This window comes from Leptidea sinapis, chromosome 2, assembly GCF_905404315.1.
Source record: "Leptidea sinapis chromosome 2, ilLepSina1.1, whole genome shotgun sequence".
Taxonomy (NCBI): domain Eukaryota; kingdom Metazoa; phylum Arthropoda; class Insecta; order Lepidoptera; family Pieridae; genus Leptidea; species Leptidea sinapis.
The window spans coordinates 25875436-25897515 of record NC_066266.1 but is presented as its reverse complement, the minus strand read 5'-3'; the positions used below and the strand labels follow the sequence as shown (position 1 = coordinate 25897515).

At 35.8% G+C, this 22080-nt stretch overlaps 1 protein-coding gene across 1 annotated transcript in view; it reads right to left on the bottom strand.

Annotated features, from left to right (window-relative positions):
• Nucleotides 1–201: 201 nt before the first annotated feature.
• LOC126974165 (protein enabled homolog) overlaps nt 202–22080 on the bottom strand; it is a 38665-nt gene continuing 16786 nt past the window's right edge. Inside the window, exon 2 of the mRNA XM_050821603.1 lies at nt 202–1742. Within this exon, the coding sequence (XP_050677560.1) occupies nt 1060–1742 (683 nt within the window). The 3' untranslated portion in view covers nt 202–1059. The remainder of the gene's footprint in view (nt 1743–22080) is intronic.

The window sequence follows — 22080 nt, the reverse complement described above, 5'->3', positions numbered from 1 at the left end:
GTGTCATTTTGCCGCGGTCCCACAAGCACATCTCACCAAGGCTGACACCGGCTCGAAAGAAACGAAAGTTCTGCGGTAACAAACGTAAAAAAAAATATCGACGAATTAAGAATCTTTTGTTAAGTCGGTTAAAAATAGCAGATATCTATGTAGTAAATGAGATAAAAACTTAACAGGATACAAAAAAGTAAAACGATAATGTAATTGCATAATTTTATTCAACAAAATATAATTACAATAAAGCTATATTTGCAAACATTCATACAATTAAAACTATAACGGGTATTCTAAATACACATTGTCCGTTAGGGAAAGCCATTCATTGAAGTTCAGATATTTACAAAAAATCTGCTAACAAAATTCTTTAAAGAAACAGAATCCGACTTAGGTTCGAATCTGACTTAAGCCGAGATCGAAGATGGAATTAACATCACAATATACCTGCAGTAGTAGCTGTGTTATGAGTAAGAATGATGTAAAATTTGTTTTAAAGTTTTCAATTTTCTCCTGATAAGGAAGTGGCAATAATACTCGAGAACTCAATAATTATATCCTAATTATCTCATGGCTATCCAAATGGATCATCTCAAAACCATCTCCAAATAAAAACGGAGAACCCTTTTAGAGCCAAGTATCTCAAAAGCAATGATTTCCTCAGTTACAATTTCTACAAAAACTTCTGGGACTGTCTGTAATTTTAGTTGCAGGGAAAGGTTAATTATTTTTATTTAGAGGCTAAAATAGTAGCTCATATCTGGATGCATTTTAGAAAAAACCATCAATCTTAATGCGAGATATTTTCCTGTCTTCTAAAGTAAGTCAATTTAATCTGGTAGTATAAAATACGTCATTATTATTTACGACACTTGAAAAAAGTTTTTATATATCTTTAACACTCTTCATTTCTTCTTATTTCTGCTTCAATGTGAGCGTTCCATCATTCGCTTTGAGTTCTGATAGGATTATAATTAATCGGGTTATTCTGTTTCTGTATTCCTAGCATTCACAGGTAGAGTTCCTTTGCTAATAAGGTGTAATGTTAGCAGTTAGGCTGTTTTTTCAGTATTGAGAGCATGGATTGGACGGGCATGGTGGTATACGACCAACCTCACCACCATAGCTGTTGTCTCCAGCACCACTTCCTTCACATCCAGAACTACCTCTAGAAATCACGGAAGTTCTGAAGCTGATGGTTGGTGGCTGAATAGTAGCTGGGGCGTGTGGTCTTACCACAATTGGTGGTGGATTAATAGGGGCTTGTGCAGGCTGTCTAATTGTAATTGGAGCGGGTTGAATCGGACTTGGTCGTGGTGGTTGGACTATGATGGTTGGCGGTTGAATTGGTGGCAATGGGGAAGGTCTGACGCAGATAGGTGGTGGTGTTATGGGTGGCAAAGGTGCAGGTCTGACCCAAATTGGTGGCGGGGTAATTGGAGGAAGTTGTGGTGGTTGTACAGTAATTGCTGGGGGTGTGATTGGGTTAAGACGAGGTGGTCTGACTAGGATCGGAGGTGGTGTTATCACCAGGTCTGGCTTGGGTTTGATGAACAGGATTCCTCCGGGTACGTTTATGGATTGGAATCCCATGGATTGTAGTTTTGCACTGGTTCCGGTTCTTTGGATTTGAATCTTGGCTACTCCGTTACCACATGTAGCTGGAAAAACGTATGAATTAGAAAATAATGTTTGAACATTTATACTAAAACTAATTTTAAGAAACGACTGATTGAGTATTTTTATTTCTTAAGAGTCAATTTCACACAATACAGTGACGTCTCGATGTACGTCTTACGGCCGTTCCCAATATTCAGTCTATCTCTTACTTGAGATAAAAATCGTATCTAACGTTGACTTTTCTCTCCCACTCAACTTATCGATGGTAACTCACCTCATCCGTACACGTTGTCTCTCAATAGGACGACGTATAGCTTACCAGCGATAGAAGTTTGTATGGAAATTGCAATTCACGCGTCCCAATAGAAAGCGATAAGAATGACTTATCGGGTATATTGGGACAGGTAATTACTAACACTAGAAATTTATCTCTATCAGTAGATAGTATATTGGGAACGGCCGTTAAAGTCTTAACTTGACCTACAAACGATAAAACGATTTGATTATTGAAGAAACGGGCCAAGTGTGTGTCGAACGCGCCTTCCGTACATTTTATTTTTATTTTTTTCCCTATACTTGTAGTATAAAACAGTATTACTTGCTAAATTTTAGAGTTCTTGGTCAATGGAAAATACCCTATAAATTTTTACTCCCTTGAGAGTGTTGAAATATACGTTTTTTCGGCAAAAACACTCGTGTCTTGTTTTAACGTTAATTTAAAACTTCTTTCACTGCTTTATCAGACTCCGGTTTACCTGAGTATATTTTTTTTTTCAAATTCACACGTTCCCGAGATAAAGGCTCTTCACGGACTGACAACAAAGTGATCATTTTAGGGTACTGTTTTTTCTTACTTTTTTCTCTAACTCCTAAGAGTGGTAAAATATGATTGGGGTTGTATTATATGATTGAGATACAACAAATCATAAATCAGGAGGGCCTTCTGGTCTTTCTGTCACATATTCACATTTAGAAATAATTTAAGTGTCATTTCTTTTATATTTTGTACGAAAGTTTACCGTGTGGGATTTGTCCAAAAATGGTATGGAATCGGTTAATGTTCGGGCGTCTCCGCCGGCACTCGGCTACGCGCATATTTTTTATGATGTTAATGACATACGTGAGCCGGGGGAGCCTGCACTCACCTTACTTATCGCCAAACTGCGCACGCGCATTTCTGCTATCAATTTACCATTTTGCGTTACAACTAGTGTTTACAGTCCGCTAGTTTTATTCTAAAGTTTCCGCATAAATGGTCCTTCGAGCCGGATCATTCGATCCACACCTCTGTTTATTACTAGTCCTGGTGATAGACTGAGCGGTACCACCCATAGGCTAAGAAGCGTTGCTTCAGAGACTCTGGTTAAGCAAATTGACAAAATTTCAAAATCATTTAATACTTACTAGGCGGTCTTTCGCATGGCGGTTGTATGTATGGTTGAAGGCACGGCGGCTCACAAGGGTCGCATGGTGGAGCGCAAGGGTCGCATGGTGGGGCGCAAGGGTCGCATGGTGGGGCGCATGGGTCGCATGGTGGTGGGCAAGGATCGCATGGTGGGGGACAAGGATCGCATGGTGGGGGGCAAGGATCGCATGGTGGGGGGCAAGGAGGCGGCATGAAACATGGCGCCGGTATAGATAAGCGTATATTTTGTGGTGCAGGTGCCGCTAAAGTGCTAGCGATTAAACCTGGAAATAAAATAATGAAATAACATGAGTAGAAAGCTTACTAATATTATAAAAGAAAGTGTTTCTTGTTTGTTTGAACACAATAATCTCTGGATCTACCTGTCAGTTTTGTAAAATTAATAATTATATTTTAATATTGTAATATATTTAGAGCTAAGATAATTAATACGTCCAGTTAGTCTCTTGCTGTTAGACAACCGATAAAAACAGGCCAGGAATATTAGTTAGGTGTACGTGACAAGCCCACGTGTTACACTCGCGATTTGTATGACACTTAGTGTTAGTGTGCGTGAGTTGGTCAAAATAGAGGTTAGTTCTAATGTCTATTTTATTGGACGTTTTCACAACTGTCTTTTTAGTCTATTTAGACGTATAGTTGATCTATTATTTAGAGCCTGTTTAAGAGGTTATCTAATATTAGGCTGTATGTACTTAGTGTGCTAGTGCCTTAATCCTTAGGTCATATTTATAGATAAACTGTGACAACTGTGAAAACGTCGAAAAAAATTGAGGTTGAATGTTAACCTCTATGTTGGGCAATGCACGCACACTAACACAAAGTATCATACAAATCGTGAGTGTGAGTCGTAGCTTGCACACGCACACTAAACTAATAAACCTGGCCTGTTTTCATCGGTTGTCTAACAGCAAAGCAAGAGTCATTTCAATTTAGGTCCGGACAAACTAAAATTACATCATCCACGTAAACAAAAATGTAACATAAAATGAAAACTACTGGGCCGAACTACGTGAAATTTTTATGGGACCAAATGGCATCTATTCCGCATCGAACTAAAGAAGAATCACGTAATTCGATTCATAAATACCAGAGTTATCGGTCTACATACATAAAATTGAATCGATTTGAGAACCTCCTCCTTTTCGAAGTCGGTTAAAAATACATCATAGACAAAATGTGCGAAAGAGCCGGCCGTCCCTCAAATAGACTTTGAACATTACTGCCACGAAATAAGGTGGTAATGAATGTTTTAATGTTATCTGTATAAGTAATGTTTAGGTACGTCTTAGATTAAGGATTGGCCTCCGCTGTGCTCCAACTAGATACCGCAGGCGTAGTCGCAAAGTGCGGCAACTAATACTACACCCAATACAAGTGGGCGTACTCGAGCCAGTCTCGAACAATGTCTGACGTTGACATGTTCTATTAAACTTTGCTAATAATTGAAACTAAAATGCCTTGGTTGCGTAGTTAAACTTTGTACAAATAATACTACAAGAAACATGAAAAACGCTGAAATCACAATATATCATCAGTAAGTATCCTAACCTTGTAGAAAAGATCAAAATCAGAGTCCCGACTAAATGTGTTCGTAGAACAAACAATTTATTCACTGTCAAAAAAATTAAATCGAATTTTGCTTAAAATGCTTTCTTTACCGCTGTTTGAAACTATACAATAATCAAAGGTCTCACTTGGATTTATGGATATATACATATTTATTTATTTATAATCGCTTATAAAATGCTCACAGCATACCTTTATTTATTTATGGTGTATGTGGATGATGCAGCTACTGTACTCAATAACTTTTGTATCAATTTACATTTACTTTTTTGACTTACTCGTGTAAGACATTGACTATTTGACGTTTGAGTGTGTTTGTTGCATCATTTTACATTTTACATATTATATTGTAATTGAAATGATTTGTAAATCGATGTAAATGTAAATCTTGATATAAAAGAGTGGCAATGAGTTTCTTGCTACTTCTTCTCATTAGCTCAACCCTTTACGAAGTAGCGGTAAATTCAATATTCAATTTTGACATTCATAAGTGTCATTTCCGTGACCTACGTGAATAAACTGATTTTGATTTGATTTGATTTGACTAATATAAGAATCTTTAAAAATCATTAATTAACGATTTATTTACAAAAAGCAATTAATGTTTGTATTTTTTCTCTTTATTGTTTTCTTTTTGTGTTTGCGTTATGCTATTGTTAATTTCCAAATACTTCCTGAATATTTACTTTAATTATTATTCTATTAAGAATTAGATTAAGACAATTTTTCATCACTGTTTGCTGCCAAAATAAAAAAACACAAATAAAATTTGAAAACAAAATTTTATGAACGATGCGGGACTCGAGCCCACGACCTCCGGCGTTCCGTGCCGGCGCTCTAACCAACTGAGCTAACCGTTCCAGTGACGTCTCGTTATAAAATCTTGTATGCTTTGTTCAAGTCTCGGGTTGTGGCTTCATCTACAGGATCTACTTTACAGTTGATAACCTGCTCAACCCCAATATTTGCATATTCAAATTTTATTTGTGTATTAATCCTTGGAAGTGAGGGTTATCACTTTAAAAACATAACAAATTGTTTAAAATAAAATAAAATAATACGTCAAAGCATTAAAGATAATTTTAACTCACCTAACAATCCTACTGCTGTCAAACGCCCCATTTTTCCAAGACCTACAGACTGCCAAATAGGCGGCTTTTTATATGCTTCTAGAATGTTTGACATAATGTTAATTAGTAACGCGTTACTTAGACCATTTATATACATGTACGGATGATTTACGTTTTAACTAACATTAACATTGGATTTGGCATGACCAAAAAGATTAAAGAATCATTAATAAAAAAAAGCATTTGTGTGGTTTTATGAAACCACGATGCAAGTGAAACTTTTTTCACGAAATAATTATATCAGGATAGAAAAAAAAACAAATTTATACATTATGCTTTACATTTTCATAAAATAATAAAAACTTTATCAAGTGTGTGGGGTTCGAACCTAGTCTTCCACCCGAACGCAATTGCATCCAATATGCGACTATAGGCGCCGCCCGACCGTCACGCGACATGCAACACACAGACGAAAAAGTATGAGACGATGTAATAAAAGTTTCACTTTAATAAAAGTAGACTAAGTCTCCAACTAATATTTTTATTGAACTCTGTGTCTTAGCCCTGGTTAAAAATATTGATTGAAAGGGATTACATTAAACACTGACAAACAACATTTATATCAAACACTGACAAAAACAAACAAAATAGCGTGGAGCACTGGCACAAATGAGTAATAGTCTATACACTACACGGTCAGCTGCTGCGAACTATAGGCGCCGCCCGACAGTCACGCGACATGCAACACACAAACGACAAAGTTAGAGACAATGTAATAAAAGTTTCACTTAAAAAAAAATGGACATGAAACTGTGTCGACGACATGGCGGGTCTTTTAGGTTGGTTGGTTCATCTTAGATCATTTTTACGCACTGAACTCTACTTTAAACCACTGGACTGGCTGCAGTCAAAGTGCTTTTGTGTTGGCCATGTAGCGAGAGTCTGCGGTACTAAAACAAGTGATGACAACCTCAGCAAACATGGGGCGGTGGGAAACTATTTACAAAATAAAATTGTGTACTTTATTACGTTGATTCTTGAAGTATAAATAACACACAGAAAACGAATGAAATTAATTAAATATGCCAAAATACGTCAGAGGTTTGTAGGTTCCTTCGCAGTCATTTTTTATTATACGTCAAAATTAGTTCTCTCGATGCTCGCGAGTGGCGCTTCAAATAGGCACAAAAAATTTTCAACCACCGTCCAGTGGTATTTAAGTTTAGAATTAACGTCTATTTTGAGCAGTACACGCACACTAACACAATGTAAACTTAACATGTCGCTCTTAACATAACGTGCCGCTCAGTATTTTTAGGGTTTTCAAGAATCCTGAGCGGCACTGCATTGTAATGAGCAAGATGTATCAATTACCATCAGCTGAACGTCCATAATCGTCTCGTCCCTTATTTTAATAAAAAAAGACCATAATAGTTTTTTTTTATGGAATAGGAGGACAAACGAGCGTACGGGTCACCTGGAGTTAAGTGATCACCACCGCCCACATTCTCTTGCAACACCAGAGGAATCACAAGAGCGTTGCCGGCCTTTAAGGAAGGTGTACGCGCTTTTTTTGAAGGTACCCATGTCGTATCGTGTCGGAAACACCGCACAAGGAAGCTCATTCCACAGCATTGTAGTACGCGGAAGAAAGCTCCTTGAAAACCGCACTGTGGAGGACCGCCACACATCCAGATGGTGTGGATGATATTTTAACTTGTAGCGAGTCGTGCGAAGGTGGAATTTTATGTAACAGTTGTATAAAGAGGGTCATAAAATCACGATTGCCATGAGTTGAGCATCGCAACGAATCTTTCTTTTTTTTGTACGACTTGGTAATTTTTAGCAAAAATTAAACGAACAAAATAATGTGTCCGCTATTTCGCTGACGGACCCGAATCGGGTTTCGTCATTTTTGACTTAATTGACATGCGACCCGAATCAGGGGGCCTACTCCTAAAATCGATATTCGATATATCGTGGCATTAGTCGTGTCGAATCCTACTCTTAGTTACATCGTATTAAATGTCGAAACGATGGTTGAACAAACGAAAGATTTTTCGATATTATCTGTCCTAACCCTACTGTAAGTTGAAAATGTCAGAAACGAATATTCCAATTTGACAAACAATCAAACGTCACTTTTACGATAATCTCAACGACACCTTCTAGGCTGTCGTTGCTATTATCGTTTCAAGACGGATAGATATATTTGCCATACAATATACATACTTAATAAATAAAATTAAAATAATTATGTGCGATTTACTATTCAACAGGATTTTTATACTACCAAGAAATTTAAGTCATTTTGTTGATCGTTTATGCGTAGAAAGTAATGACTGAGAAATAGGAAGTCGACGCGAAGGGTTGAGTAACTTTTTTTACATTTTATTATCCGCGAGTTTTGTATTGTTTATTCAATTTTAAATTGTCATATTATATTCATTACATAATTTTGAATATTATCATTTTATGTAAATGATGCAAATTGGTGGTGTCAGAGTCTGGCATGGTCCTAAGCGCCTAAGCTATGTTTTGACTTTTGACACTTAACAGCGAAAAAGCACAGATTATACATAGTTTGCGTATAATTCACTCACTCTAACATCGTAAAAAAATCAATATGGTTACGATAAACGATATGGTATAAGAACATTTGTTAGAGTAGGGTAGGTATATTCGGGTTATTATCTTATCGTACCGAATATATCGTTGTCGATTTTGCGAGAGGACCTCTAGGGGGCCTACCATGAACTCTTATTGCGATTCAATTGACAACCTGCTTTGCTATTTCGTACCACGACGTGATTAGAGCAATCTAATTTAGGTTGACGTCAAATCAACTGATTAAATCGCAATGATGTCAATTGAATGTCAAAAATGATATCAACTGAATCGCAAACTGATTTAGTTTGTTCATTCATTCGTACCATGAGGTGTTATTTCAACCTAAACTGGATAGCTTATTTGTCAAAGTAAGCGATTCGAAAAAACTTGCTACTTCCTTAGAGGAAAGTGAATCATGTTGTTAATAATTTTTAATAAATAGAGAAAACATACAGAAAACGAATTTTAATGATGAAAGATGAGATGAGAATACTTTATTGGACTTTTTTGTAAAACAAAATACTGAAAATAAATACCAAAAATGAAAATACTAAAAACGAGGCAGTAAGGGCCCGGGCTATAAGCCTATTCGCAGTACGAATTTAAAAAAAATGTACTCTGTGGTCCTGTCAAATCAAACATCAATGGAGGTGCGTTGCTAACTCGTTATTTTTACGAAAACACATAAGCAAACATTTAATTTGTAATTCAAAGAACTATATTTATTTATATTACTATTATTTAATAAGTACAAAAAAGGGCTTAATGGTTTATAATTTGGCGCTATAAAGCGATTTTAAAATCACCGCTAAAATCATATCATTTTAGGTTTCGAAACGCAATTTTATTTCGTTCATTCTTCTATGCGATCCAAACGCCATTCAGTAAAAGGCGATGATCACTTATCGCAATGACTTCGGGAACGAATAAGATAGCTATATAGAAGTATGTACCTACCAATATTAATGATCGTGGCTGAATAAATGACAGATAAAAGTAAAGGAGTACAAAAAATGTAAATTAAAATTCAAATATTTTAATAAAAATAGGATGTATTCACTTATTGAAAGTCAAATACTACCACCCATTCCAAAAAGAACGCCCAGACCTGATAAGAACGGGCGCAAAGTCAGCGAGCTTTTTTTCATCAAACAAAGTAATATTGTACATAAATACTTATTATTTATTAGCCTGAGGGCGGTCGCTCCATTCCCAATCAGTGGTATCATTATGAAAGTCATTTATCTTATAGTAACCTTTACCACACAAACGTTTATTAACAATTCTTTTAATTCAGCTACAAAAAGACAAAAGTATGTACTCGGTAATGTTTAAATTAACGTATGTTTACGCCACACCCAACTGAGTGTGAAATGATACAATATAACTCATCGCGTCGATATAAAAGAATAATTTAAGATCATACTTCATTTACTGACATGGCTTTCTCCGGTTTGGTTCTTATTGGTAAGTATTACGATATTCAATAGTTATTACCTTAGATTAAGGATTGGTCCAATTAGATATCGCACTACTTAAGAACAATAGCTTTTTTATTACGGCAACTATCACACAAGCATCTAGCTTGTGTGATTGGTTTGAATTACACGGAAACCACTGAGTTCAGCTACTTTTTTTATGGAAATAACGAGTAGGACGTTCAGCTGATGGCAATTGATTATTACAATGCAGTGTCGCTCAGGATTCTTGAAAGGCCGAAAAATTCTGAGCGGCACTACAATTGCGCTCTTCTGATTCAAGCTTTCACTGCTCACATCTCCGCTATGCAGAGCTCACATCTCCTCTCCGCTTTGGTTGAAATAACCTGACCGCTTCGCGGCTAATCTCCACTCGTCCCCTCTCGTCTCCGCTTTGGTGGAAATAACATTACCACTTCGCGGCTAATCTCTCGTCTCCACTCCTCTCCGCTTTAGTTTAAATAACCTTACCACTTCGCGGGTAATCTACTCTCCGCTTTGGTTTAAATAACTTGACCACTTCGCGTCTAATCTCCTCTCATCTACTCCCCTCTCCGCTTTGGTGGAAACCGGGCCTAATGCCTTTTTCTGAAGCCTGTCAATCATATTAGAAGACCTAATAAAATTATATCAATCTTTTGACGAAGTTAACAGGAAAACAAACTTGGCGTATCATGTCTGTACTTAAACTTGAGTTCCAACTTAATTTGCGGTTACTTACGGGTAGCAACTTGGTACAAGGTAACGGAAATCGAATTTCAAAGTTAACTCGAACTGCAAACTTCACTTAATTGGATGTTTGGAAGCTATACTTATCTATGTCTAAAGTAGACGGTTTTATTTTCAAATATTTTATACTTACAGCTATTATTAATCTGAAAATGATGATGGTTATTGATACCGCCTGCCCATCATAAAATATAAATACACTTTTATAATAAAGTCCCAGCCACTGTTCAGGCATTATCTATGAATAAATTTAAATGTTTTATTAAAGAATGGCTCTATCGTAAATCCTATTACTCCACAACTGAATATCTAAGTGATCGGACAGCCTGGGACTAGATTATGATAATTATATAGCGATAGAAATGAATGTGCAATATTGTATATTTTTATTGAAAAAGCGCAAAAAAAGGAATGGTGGGAGAGTTTCTCTCAGAGCGCCATTTGTTTCCGAAGCGATAGTAGTATCTAGTATATTAGAAATGACATCAAAAAGAATTCTAAGGGAATCAATTTTGAGAAAATAAATGCATTTTATGCCTTTTTTATGCCATTACAATGTAGTGCCCAAAAATTCTGAGCGCTTCTATAATAGCGCTCGTCACCTTGAGACATAAGATGTTGAGTCTCATTTGCCCAGTAATTTCACTAGCTACGGCGACCTTCAGACTGAAATACAATAATGTTGCACATTACTGCTTCATGGCATAAAAAGGCGCCGTTGTGGTACCAATAATCTAGCTGGCATCCTGTGTAAAAGAGCCACTGGTATAAATCTGAGAAGATTTTTATTTTGTTTTGTTTGAACGCGCTCAAATCGTTAGCTGTTTAAATTAATTAATTTTAATCTCAGCCGTATAATGTTAACGTCTGGTATTTTACAACAGGCTTAGAGCATTATTTTTTTTCTCAATCATGATCTCCCGCTAAGATCGTGTGACATTAGTCGTCGTTGGTATCCTTAGTTTTGGGTCGTACTGCCTCCCGCGCGATGCGTCCACTTTTGACAGTTTGTAGCATTGCGGGAGCACTCCACCACAGTTGGCTGGGTCACTGCTTTGATCAGATCCGTCCATCACGTGGATGAGCATCCTCTCGCTCCTTTTGGTGGGGAAGTAATTTAGGTACGTAGGGCCAGGTGGAGGACTTCTTTCAAGATGAAATTGTTGGTTCGGAAAGTCAAGGAATCTTAAGGAGTCGCCTCCAACACCACATCTCTAAGGTATCGTTTTTGCGGCGGTCTTGCAGTCTAGGGGACTAGGTTTCAGCCCCGTAGAGCAAGATTGGAAACACAAACCTCATAAGTCGAACCTTAGTGGTTTTGGTGATCCTTTTGTCATTTGTAAATTCAATTTCAAGTTAGCAGAAGGCCCCGCGCATCAGATACGTCATAATTTATTCACGTAAATCAAACAATAATATTTTAAGTTCTTTCACCGTAACGTTTTTGCAGCATTACTGAGTACAGCTGCCGCCGCACCGTGGCGCTGCTATCGCACTCCGGACTGTGGCACCATCTGCATTGGGGATTGCGGCCAGCCAATCATATGCCCCCCAACAATTAACGTCGGGAGGGCTATGCCCCCCTGCACTGGACCAGCGACGATCTACACTCCACCGCGATGCCCATGTCCACCATCACCATGCAACCCTTGCCCCCCACCTTGCAACCCATGCCCCCCACCCTGCCCCTGCATGCCCCCATGCCCGGAACCTTACAACTTCCCTCCGCCTTGTCCCTCACCATGCCTATATTAAGATGAATATTTATAACAAATATTAATAGCAGTGGTGGCATAATTTGGAAATTTAATTTGTAACAATATTGAAATTTTATGAGGCAAATGGAAATTCAAAAATAAAACGAAAAATAATTATATATTTTTATTTTATAACCTTAATCATAGAATATACGAGTATAATATAATTACAAGTACGGAAGTCTCACTCCGCGAAATGAATTAAAAAAAAAGGGACTCTTGCGACCATACAATAAGGTGTATTTCAGATCGCACAGCGCAACCAACCTACCTTTTTATTCACCTAGAAGTTGCCTCTCTTTCTATCGCATGACTCTTACCTCTTCTGACGACATTAGGGTTGACTTCTTTACCTGAAAGTATTGGTACCTGCCTAGTATAAGGGCTTGTTATAAAAATTGCTGAGTGTTTTCTATAATATAAATAGGTATGTAATCGTAATTTAAAATCAATATTCTTACCATTTCGATACCTACACGGCGAGTGAGACAGACCTGCCTAAATACATCTATCTATAGTAGGTAAATATAAATTTAAACACCTGAGATACACTGTATTCTTTAAACTATAGACATAATTTATTCGACATAATTACAAATAAGATGCAATTTTGGACTTAACTATGGTGTAGATGTGCTTACAATTATAATCTATACAGGGTCTCCCAAAGTTATGGGAATGAAGGGAAAGTACCTTAAATATCTTAGATAGGGTATTTTACTGAAAGAAGACTTTATGTTATTTTTAAAAGTTAGTAATTCTGCATTCAAAGATTTTCTAAAAATTACTTGCCTCGTCTGGGACTCGAACCGACTTAAATGTAAAAAAAAACACCCCTACTTTTATGATATGTAGATATGAGAAAGTAGTCAATTAAGTGGGTATTTGTATGTAAATTAATTAATTAAATGCCCGAAATGTGATCCCTCCTGTCTTACGCAAATCGCCAATCTTTTAATGAGTCCGTTAAAAAAAACCCTATCTACGATATTTAAGGTACTTTCCCTTCATGTCCCATAACTTTCGGACGCCCTGTATATATAAGAGAATGTATGTTTGTATGTTTCCTAATAACTCCAAAACTATTCGACCGACCTCAATTAAATCTTTTGTAATAGATTCGTTGAAGCTTAAGGAAGGCTTACAAATATAGTTTGTCGTGTCATGATCCCTCATCCACGCATTTACCATATCTCTCGAACCGTTTATTGACAGAACAACGTCTGTCGGGTCAGCTAGTTTTATATAAAACTTACTATCACTACCACAAAAAAGAAAACCTTCGAGATACACCAAAACCGAAAGTACCGTACGGCACCCTACTCCCTCACCAAGTTGTGACCCTTATTTTGTTTACAAGATGGTTTATTTTGCATGTTCTTATAGCTTGTTTCAATAGCTTTCAGAGACATTCACTCAAATCATTCTAATTATACGCAATCTATTGCTACACGTAAAATAATATGCATTGACCGAACGCTGCGCGAGTGTCAGAAATTGCGCCGCGCGGTTCAGAGAGCGCCGATTTGTTTATGTTAATGAATATGATAAACCTCGTTGTAATTTTAATTTCGTTTCTTGTAAAGGAGATGTGCTTATAATTATTGTAACCTATAAATAATTTATTAAGTTCGCAATAACCTAACCTATTCCAATCCTCCTGCATAATAAACATATCAATAGAATTATCAACAATATGGGAATACAATTACAGGTCATCTACCTTTAACAAAAATATACAAAATTTAAAACAGTGATGTCATTAATAAACAATGTGTAAAACAATGGGGCCGAGTAAATAACCTTGAGTGTACCTAGCACTACGTTAACTTTTGAACAGATGAAACCTTTAATAATATTTCTTCTAACTTACCACTTACTTTAGTAAGTAAGTAGACTATAGTTAGTCTACTTACTTTAGTAAGTAAGTAGACTATAGTTAGTCGAATTACTAACTTGCTAACTGTCAAGTTGAATTATTATTTATCTAATTAAAACTGTGGTCAACTTTGTCAAATGCCTTTTTGAAGTCTGCTTTAGAAAAAACGCAAATTTGTTATGAAGTTCAGCACCTTTATTACGATTTTATTCTAGAATTCCGCACATATTTTGGGTTTGTTCAGACATATTATAATATCAATTAAAGATTAACTATGTGGTAACTTGTATTTGTCAAATTGGTCAAGAAACGCTTTTAAATCAAATAGAATATTTTGCCATGGCTTTAATAAATAACAAATTATATTGTAAGCTACTACATCCAAATTATGAATCATGTGCAAAGTTAAAAACGTTTAAAATATCAAATATTTCATAAAACGCAATCAAGTAAATCAAATAGGAACTGTGTAAATATAATGTGAATGATGGTCAAAGTTAAAAGTGTTTCATATGTTAAATATTTCACAGAGAGTAATTAACGATTAAACTGTACAAATATAAAGTTCTGCACGTTGGATGCATCAACCTTTAGAGATTGAATTCGTTGTTTGTATAAGGATGCTTCGTAAACATGATGTTATTACTCTCATAACTAGTTTTCCGTATTTACATTATTGCAGCTATAAAGTTGAAATTGTTAAGTCTCCTTCTATAATCTGTAGATTTCTAAATACTGTTGTAGGCTGTAATCTAAATTTATTAAATAATATATATATATAAAAGAGAATGTATGTTTGTATGTTCCCTAATAACTCCTAACTCGGTCGAATAGCGACCGATCTCAATGAAATCTTTTGTAATAGATTCGTTGAAGCTCAAGGAAGGTTTACTTATATAGATTGTCGTGTCACGATCCCACCCAGGCACTCACCCACGCATTTACCATATCTCTCGAACCGTTTATTGACGGAACAACGTCTGTCGGGTCAGCTAGACCAAATAGTTATGTTCGCAATTTTGCTCTGTATTTGCAACATGATAAAATCCATCTTTGCAAGAAGTTGATTTATAATCGATCTTATATTATCTTTGAACGAGCAATTCTTGTATAAATACATATAATCTGAATATCGGAAACGGCTGCACGATTTTCAAAATAGTAAAGGCGATAAATCGATGTACCTAGGATTCAATTTAAAAAAATGTAGTTTTAGCGGTGTTTAAATGAGAAATGGCTACAATAACATTAGAATACAAAGGTAAACTTCGCTACTATATACAAGACTATAATAGCTCAGATGGGACATTGTGTGATCCGGAAAGCAGAAGACCCCGGTTATAATCCAGATGTCCTATTAGTTTTAAAAATCCGAGCAAGGCTTGGTCGTCCGGATATAACTGTAAAATACCGAAATGTTTTCGAACATTTTATCAAATGCACGTCGGGTTTTAAATCGGAACGTAACGTACAATTTTACACGTGACTTGGTCATACACGATCTTTCAATACTGACTTCATCGAATATGAGGAATACGCATTTTGCAAAATTGATTCCTTTATAATCATTTTTGATGTCATTTCTACTATACTAGATACTACCGCTTCGGAAATAAATTGCGCTCTGAGAGATAAGAAGCGGCGCAAGAAACTCTCCCAGCATTCTTTTTTTTGCGCTCTTTTCAATAAAAATATACAATAATGTACAGTCATTTCTATCGCTATAGAAAATCATAATCTAGTCTATCTATATATATATAAAAGAGAATGTATGTTTGTATGTTCCCTAATAACTCCTTAACTATTCGACCTATCTCAATGAAATCTTTTGTAATAGATTCGATGAAGTTCAAGGAAGGTTTACATATATAGTTTGTCGTGTCACGATCCCACCCACGCACTCACCCACGCATTTACCATATCTCTCGAACCGTTTATTGACAGAACAACGTCTGTCGGGTCAGCTAGTTTTATCTAAAACTTACTATCACTACCACAAAAAAGAGAACCGTCGCAAATCGGCAGTGCCCCAGGGCACTAGATTCCTCAAATACACCAAAACCGAAAGTGCCGTATGGCACCCTACTCCCTCACCAAGTTGTGACCCTTATTTTGTTTACAAGATGGTTTATTTTGCATGTTCTTATAGCTTGTTTCAATAGCTTTCAGAGACATTCCCTCAAATAATTCTTATTATACGCAATCTATTGCTACACGTAAAATAATATGCATTGACCGAACGCTGCGCGAGTGTCAAAATTGCGCCGCGCGGTTCAGAGAGCGCCGATTTGCTTATGTTAATGAATATGATAAACCTCGTTGTAATTTTAATTTCGATTCTCGTAAAGGAGATGTGCTTATAATTATTGTAACCTATAAATAATTTATTAAGTTCGCAATAACCTAACCTATTCCAATCCTCCTGCATTATAAACATATCAATAGAATTATCAACAATATGGGAATACAATTACAGGTCATCTACCTTTAACAAAAATATACAAAATTTAAAACAGTGTTGTCATTAATAAACAATGTGTAAAACAATGGGGCCGAGTAAATAACCTTGAGTGTACCTAGCACTACGTTAACTTTTGAAAAGATGAAACCTTTAATAATATTTCTTCTAACTTACCACTTACTTTAGTAAGTAAGTAGACTATAATTAGTCGAATTACTAACTTGCTAACTGTCTAGTTGAATTTTTATTTCTCCAATTAACAATGTGTGGTCAACCTTGTCAAATGCCTTTTTGAAGTCTGCTTTAGAAAAAACGCAAATTTGTTATGAAGTTCAGCGCCTTTATAACGATTTTATTCTGGAATTTCGCACATATTTTGGGTTTGTTCAGACATATTATAATATCAATTAAAGATTATCAATCTGTTTAACCTGATTTCTGCCGCCGAATTCCACCTTCGCACGACACGCCACAAGTTAGGATTTCATCCCCACCATCTAGATGTGTGGCGGTCCTCTACAGTGCGGTTTTCAAGGAGCTTTCTCCCTCGTACTACAAAGCTATGGAATGAGCTTCCTTGTGCGGTGTTTCCGAGACAATACGACATGGGTACCTTCAAAAAAAGCACGTACACCTTCCTTAAAGGCCGGCAACGCTCTTGTGATTCATCTGGTGTTGCAAGAGAATGTGGGCGGCGGTGATCACTTAACACCAGGTGATCCGTACGCTCGTTTGTCCTCCTATTCCAAAAAAAAAAAGATTAACTATGTGGTAACTTGTATTTGTTAAATTGGTCAAGAAACGCTTTTAAATCAAACAGAATACTTTACCATGGCTTTAATAAATAACAAAATTATATTGTAAGCTACTACATCCAAATTATGAATCATGTGCAAAGTTAAAAACGTTTAAAATATCAAATATTTAACAAAACGCAATCAAGTAAAACAAATAGTAACTGTGTAAATATAATCTGAATGATGGTCAAAGTTAAAAGTGTTTCATATGTTTAATATTTCATAGAGAGTAATTAAGGATTAAACTGTACAAATATAAAGTTCTGCACGTTGGATGCATCAACCTTTAGAGATTGAATTTGTTGTTTGTGTAAGGATGCTTCGTAAACATGATGTGATTACTCTCATAACTAGTATTCCGTATTTACATTATTGCAGCTATAGAGTTGAAATTGTGTAGTCTCCTCCTATAACCTGTAGATTTCTATATAGTTTTATGCTGTAATCAAATTTTATTAAATATTATATATATAAAAGAGAATGTATGTTTGTATGTTCCCTAATAACTCCTAAACTATTCGACCGATCTCAATGAAATCTTTTGTAATAGATTCGTTGAAGCTCAAGGAAGGTTTACATATGTAATTTATATGGTAAAACAACGTTTGCCAGGTCAGCTAGAAGATACAAGATGGTTTATTTTGCATGTTCTTATAGCTTGTTTCAATAGCTTTCAGATACATTCACTCAAATCATCCTTACTATAAGCAATCTATTGCTACTCGTAAAATAATGTGCATTGACAGAACGCTGCGCGAGTGTCAAAATCGCGCCTCGCGGTTCAGAGAGTGCCGATTTGCTTATGTTAATGAATATGATATTTAAAATGTTTTCTCTATTTTGAAAATAGTATATCTTAATACATATAAATTACATGACACGTTGTTTGTCCGCGATGGACTCCTAAACTAATGAACGGATTTAAATGGGGATTACTTCATGGAGTGCAGTTTGGTTCAACTTGAGAGATAGGATAGTTTTTTATTCGATTTGGGACCCATAATTATTTTTATTTTCAATATTTGTTTTGTATGGACATATTTTCTATGAGAGAATTTAGTGACGCACGGTTTGACAGTTCCACTGTGAAACCATTTCATTATAACAGCAGGGAGCCTTTATTCTTGATGTTTTGAAATATTATTGGCAAATTCCTATAAAACAGTTTTTTTTTTATTATCTACAGAACAACGTCTGTCGGGACAGCTAGTAGGTAATAAAACTCAAAACTATTTTCAAAATAGAGACAACATTTTAAATATGGAAATTTTACCTGATTGATATCTATTCGAATGTTATATGAAGAAGTCTAATTCTGTTTATCCTTGAGTAATGTTGTTTGACTGTGTCGAAAATGATGATCCTAAGATCATCATTCAGTCGTTGAGTCCACTTCAGATGGAGCATATTAATATTATATGAAACCATATTATATGACCAATTTGAAAAGTACAAGTATAAATTTGTGATAGTCATGTGCGTAGCTTATATTTAACGCGCGGTAGATATCGCTCAAAAGAAACACGAAAATTTATAAGTTTTATAGAAATCTTACTGGCAAGAACGCAATAGATTTATGTTCCAATAAACTTTTCATTACAATATTGTATTGTCGCTGAGAAAAAGTACTTGAGAAGTTTATGCAACTTCCGAACTTAGCGGCCAGAGAGTCTGTGGCCAAAAATATAGCTATGGCACATATTAAATTGGTTTGATATATCTAACGGCCGTACCCAATATACTATCTACAGATAATAAATTACTACCATTTAATGTCAGTAATTAGCTGTCAATAATCTGATGCTGTCGCAATATACCCGATAAGTCATTCTTATCGCCTTATATTGGGACGCGTGAATTGCAATTTCCAACTTCTATCGCTGGTAATCTATACGTCTTCCCATTGACAGACAGAGTGTACGGATATGGTTACCGTCGATTATTGGGACAGAAAAGTCAACGATAGTTACGATTTTTATCTCAATACGGCCGTTCTCAATATTCATTCTAATTGAGACTGAATATTGAGAACGGCCGTATGAGTGTTGAACGAGTAACTCTTATAGTACACATAAATTATTATTCGTTGTGTATCTCAGGAATGGCATTAATAATTATTTGGATCTAATTTTGTATTTTAACCGACTTCAAAAAAGGAGGAGGTTCTCAATTTGTCGTTATTTTTTTTTATGTTTGTTACCTCAAAGCTTTCGACTGCGTGAACCGATTTTGATAATTCTTTTTTATTTGCAAGCTTGTGCTTCCCGAGTGGTCCCATTGTAATATGATGATAATTGTAATTTTTGGAGTCGGTGTCATCCAAAATAGGTTTGTTACTACATACATAGTTATAGGTGAGATGTGCTTGAGTCGTGATGAGGCGAGAGGCGAGAGCGGGTTGCGGCGGAAGGACACCGATTCCAAAAATTACAATAATCGTAACTAGAATAAGATTAATTAATTAGATTGTATAAAAATACGCAATTATTTTTATACTTTTTAGTGCATATTATATCTATTGTTTTGGAATAGTGTTTTTGAAGGCGGTTGTTTTTTTTGTTAAACATTTTTTTTGCTTTTTGATATTCTATTATCTTAATATCGATTAATCTAAATTGAAACATTTGCGTTAAACGAGAATACACACAAAAAGAATATGTTGAAAATAAAGAAGGTATTAAACTAATGTTGCAACAAAATTTATTATATAGCTTGAGGGCGGCGCGATGGCTTCATTCCCAGTCTGTGAATAATTTAAGAAAGTCATTTATGTTTTAGTAACCTTTACCCGATAACCGTTTTCCGTAGCATTTGAAATGATGTATCTATATACATCCTCTCTATAGAGGCAGTATCGTTACCAAAACATAAAAATAAAATAGGACCAAGGTGAACCTTGGTGAACACCAGAGATAACAAAGTAATGCTGCGGATTGTAACCATTTATCGACACAATCCAGTCCTTTTGCTATATAAGACTGAAATCAACTGTTTAGTTATCAAGTTACCCCAAACAGGTATATTTTATTGATGAGGTTGTTGTGATTCACTTTATCGAACGCACTAGCAAAATCTATGTAGATGAATACTCGGGTGAAATTTAATTTACGCACGTTGTATAGTGCGTTGTTGGGTTCTAGCGTAAGGAAAAACTTTATGAGTTGACGTTTAAAAGTTTGATTATAGAATTACGGAAAGAATGACGTATCAGATAAATAAAGCAAGTGTGTGTGGGCAAGTCGGTCGCGGGAGACCTCGTAGAACATTCGTCGACCAAATTGGGGACGTTCTGAAAAAAGATAAGGTCCGAAGCAACCGGCGAGCATGTATGCAGAGTAATGAATGTAGAGGAAGCGCATGAGGTTTGCAAGGATAGAAGTGGCGAAGTGGCATTCTATTGTCTCTGCCTACCCCGACGGGAACAAGGCGTGAGTGTATGAATGAATGAAACAAGAACCAAATTAAACCTAATCAGCTATAACACTAGTAACTTTAACACTTAAACTGCTATATTTATGTAGATTCTTAACAAGGTAGGGACTGCCTTAATGCCTATATGGTATGCACGCTGCTGTGTATGGGAGGCATAAATATTTTAGAAATATTAATGTGGGGCATGGCCTAAAAAAGGCTGGGAAACACTGAACTAAATGAATGTATTTTAACTTCGACTTAAGCTCACTACTTTTAACTCCCGTAGGAATATGCAGAAATGGTTTTTGGGGAACGTGAAAATTTTAAACAAGTTTCGAATTTGTTAAGCGTAATACAGAAAAGATTATATCGCAAGCTCCCGAGGCATTTCCACATGTTTTGACTTCAAGCCTTCATAATCGTTGAAGTAGTTTTTATATTAAGTGTTTAATTCCTTCTCATGTTTTGAAATGTTTATGTTTTAACCAAATTCGCTCAGGTTTTATTGAATGCACACAGTGGTTGACATTTTGAAGTTATAATACTAAAAATTAAGTATTGGTCGCCGCTGCGCTCTTTGAAGCACTGAGCGGGGGAAAAAGTGGGTGCGGGGATTTTTTAAGTTACTAGTTTTCGTTACTAAGAGTAAGGCCAAAAAGACGAGATAAAGATTGTAAACAAGGTTTCAGGGGTTCTAAACAGTTTCATCGAAATTTTTAAATATTGAAAATAATTGATACATTTCTGAGGTTATCTAGAGCTGCCAACTGTTATTCCATAATTTTAATCTACAACTACTTCCAATAACAGCAAAATAAACAAGAAATAATTAACAATAACGAATTAATAATAAAAAAAACTACGTTTAAAAAAACATTGCGTGTGTATAAAGTACACATGTCAGAAGTGAAACCTGCATGGTGCATGAACCTCTAAACCGCATATGAATTCCTGGTACGTGTTGCTAGGATGACACATGATTTCAACCGCTATGAAAGACATTCCTACCACCACTAATATATATAACAATATGTTCTTCTGGTGTCTTTATAGTATACGTCGTGCGCTTGGAGTCAGAATATATCAAGGTATACTCGCGCCATACTTAAGACAATCTCTTCTAGAACTATGATCGCCTGGTACCAAAACATTGTATTATGCTTCCTATCTCATTATCCCATGTTAATATTATGAATTGACGTACGTGACTGCTCTTTTTACTGTCGCTTTTTCGTTTCATCGACTTTCAAATCACAGGTCTCTTACCTGTCGTTTT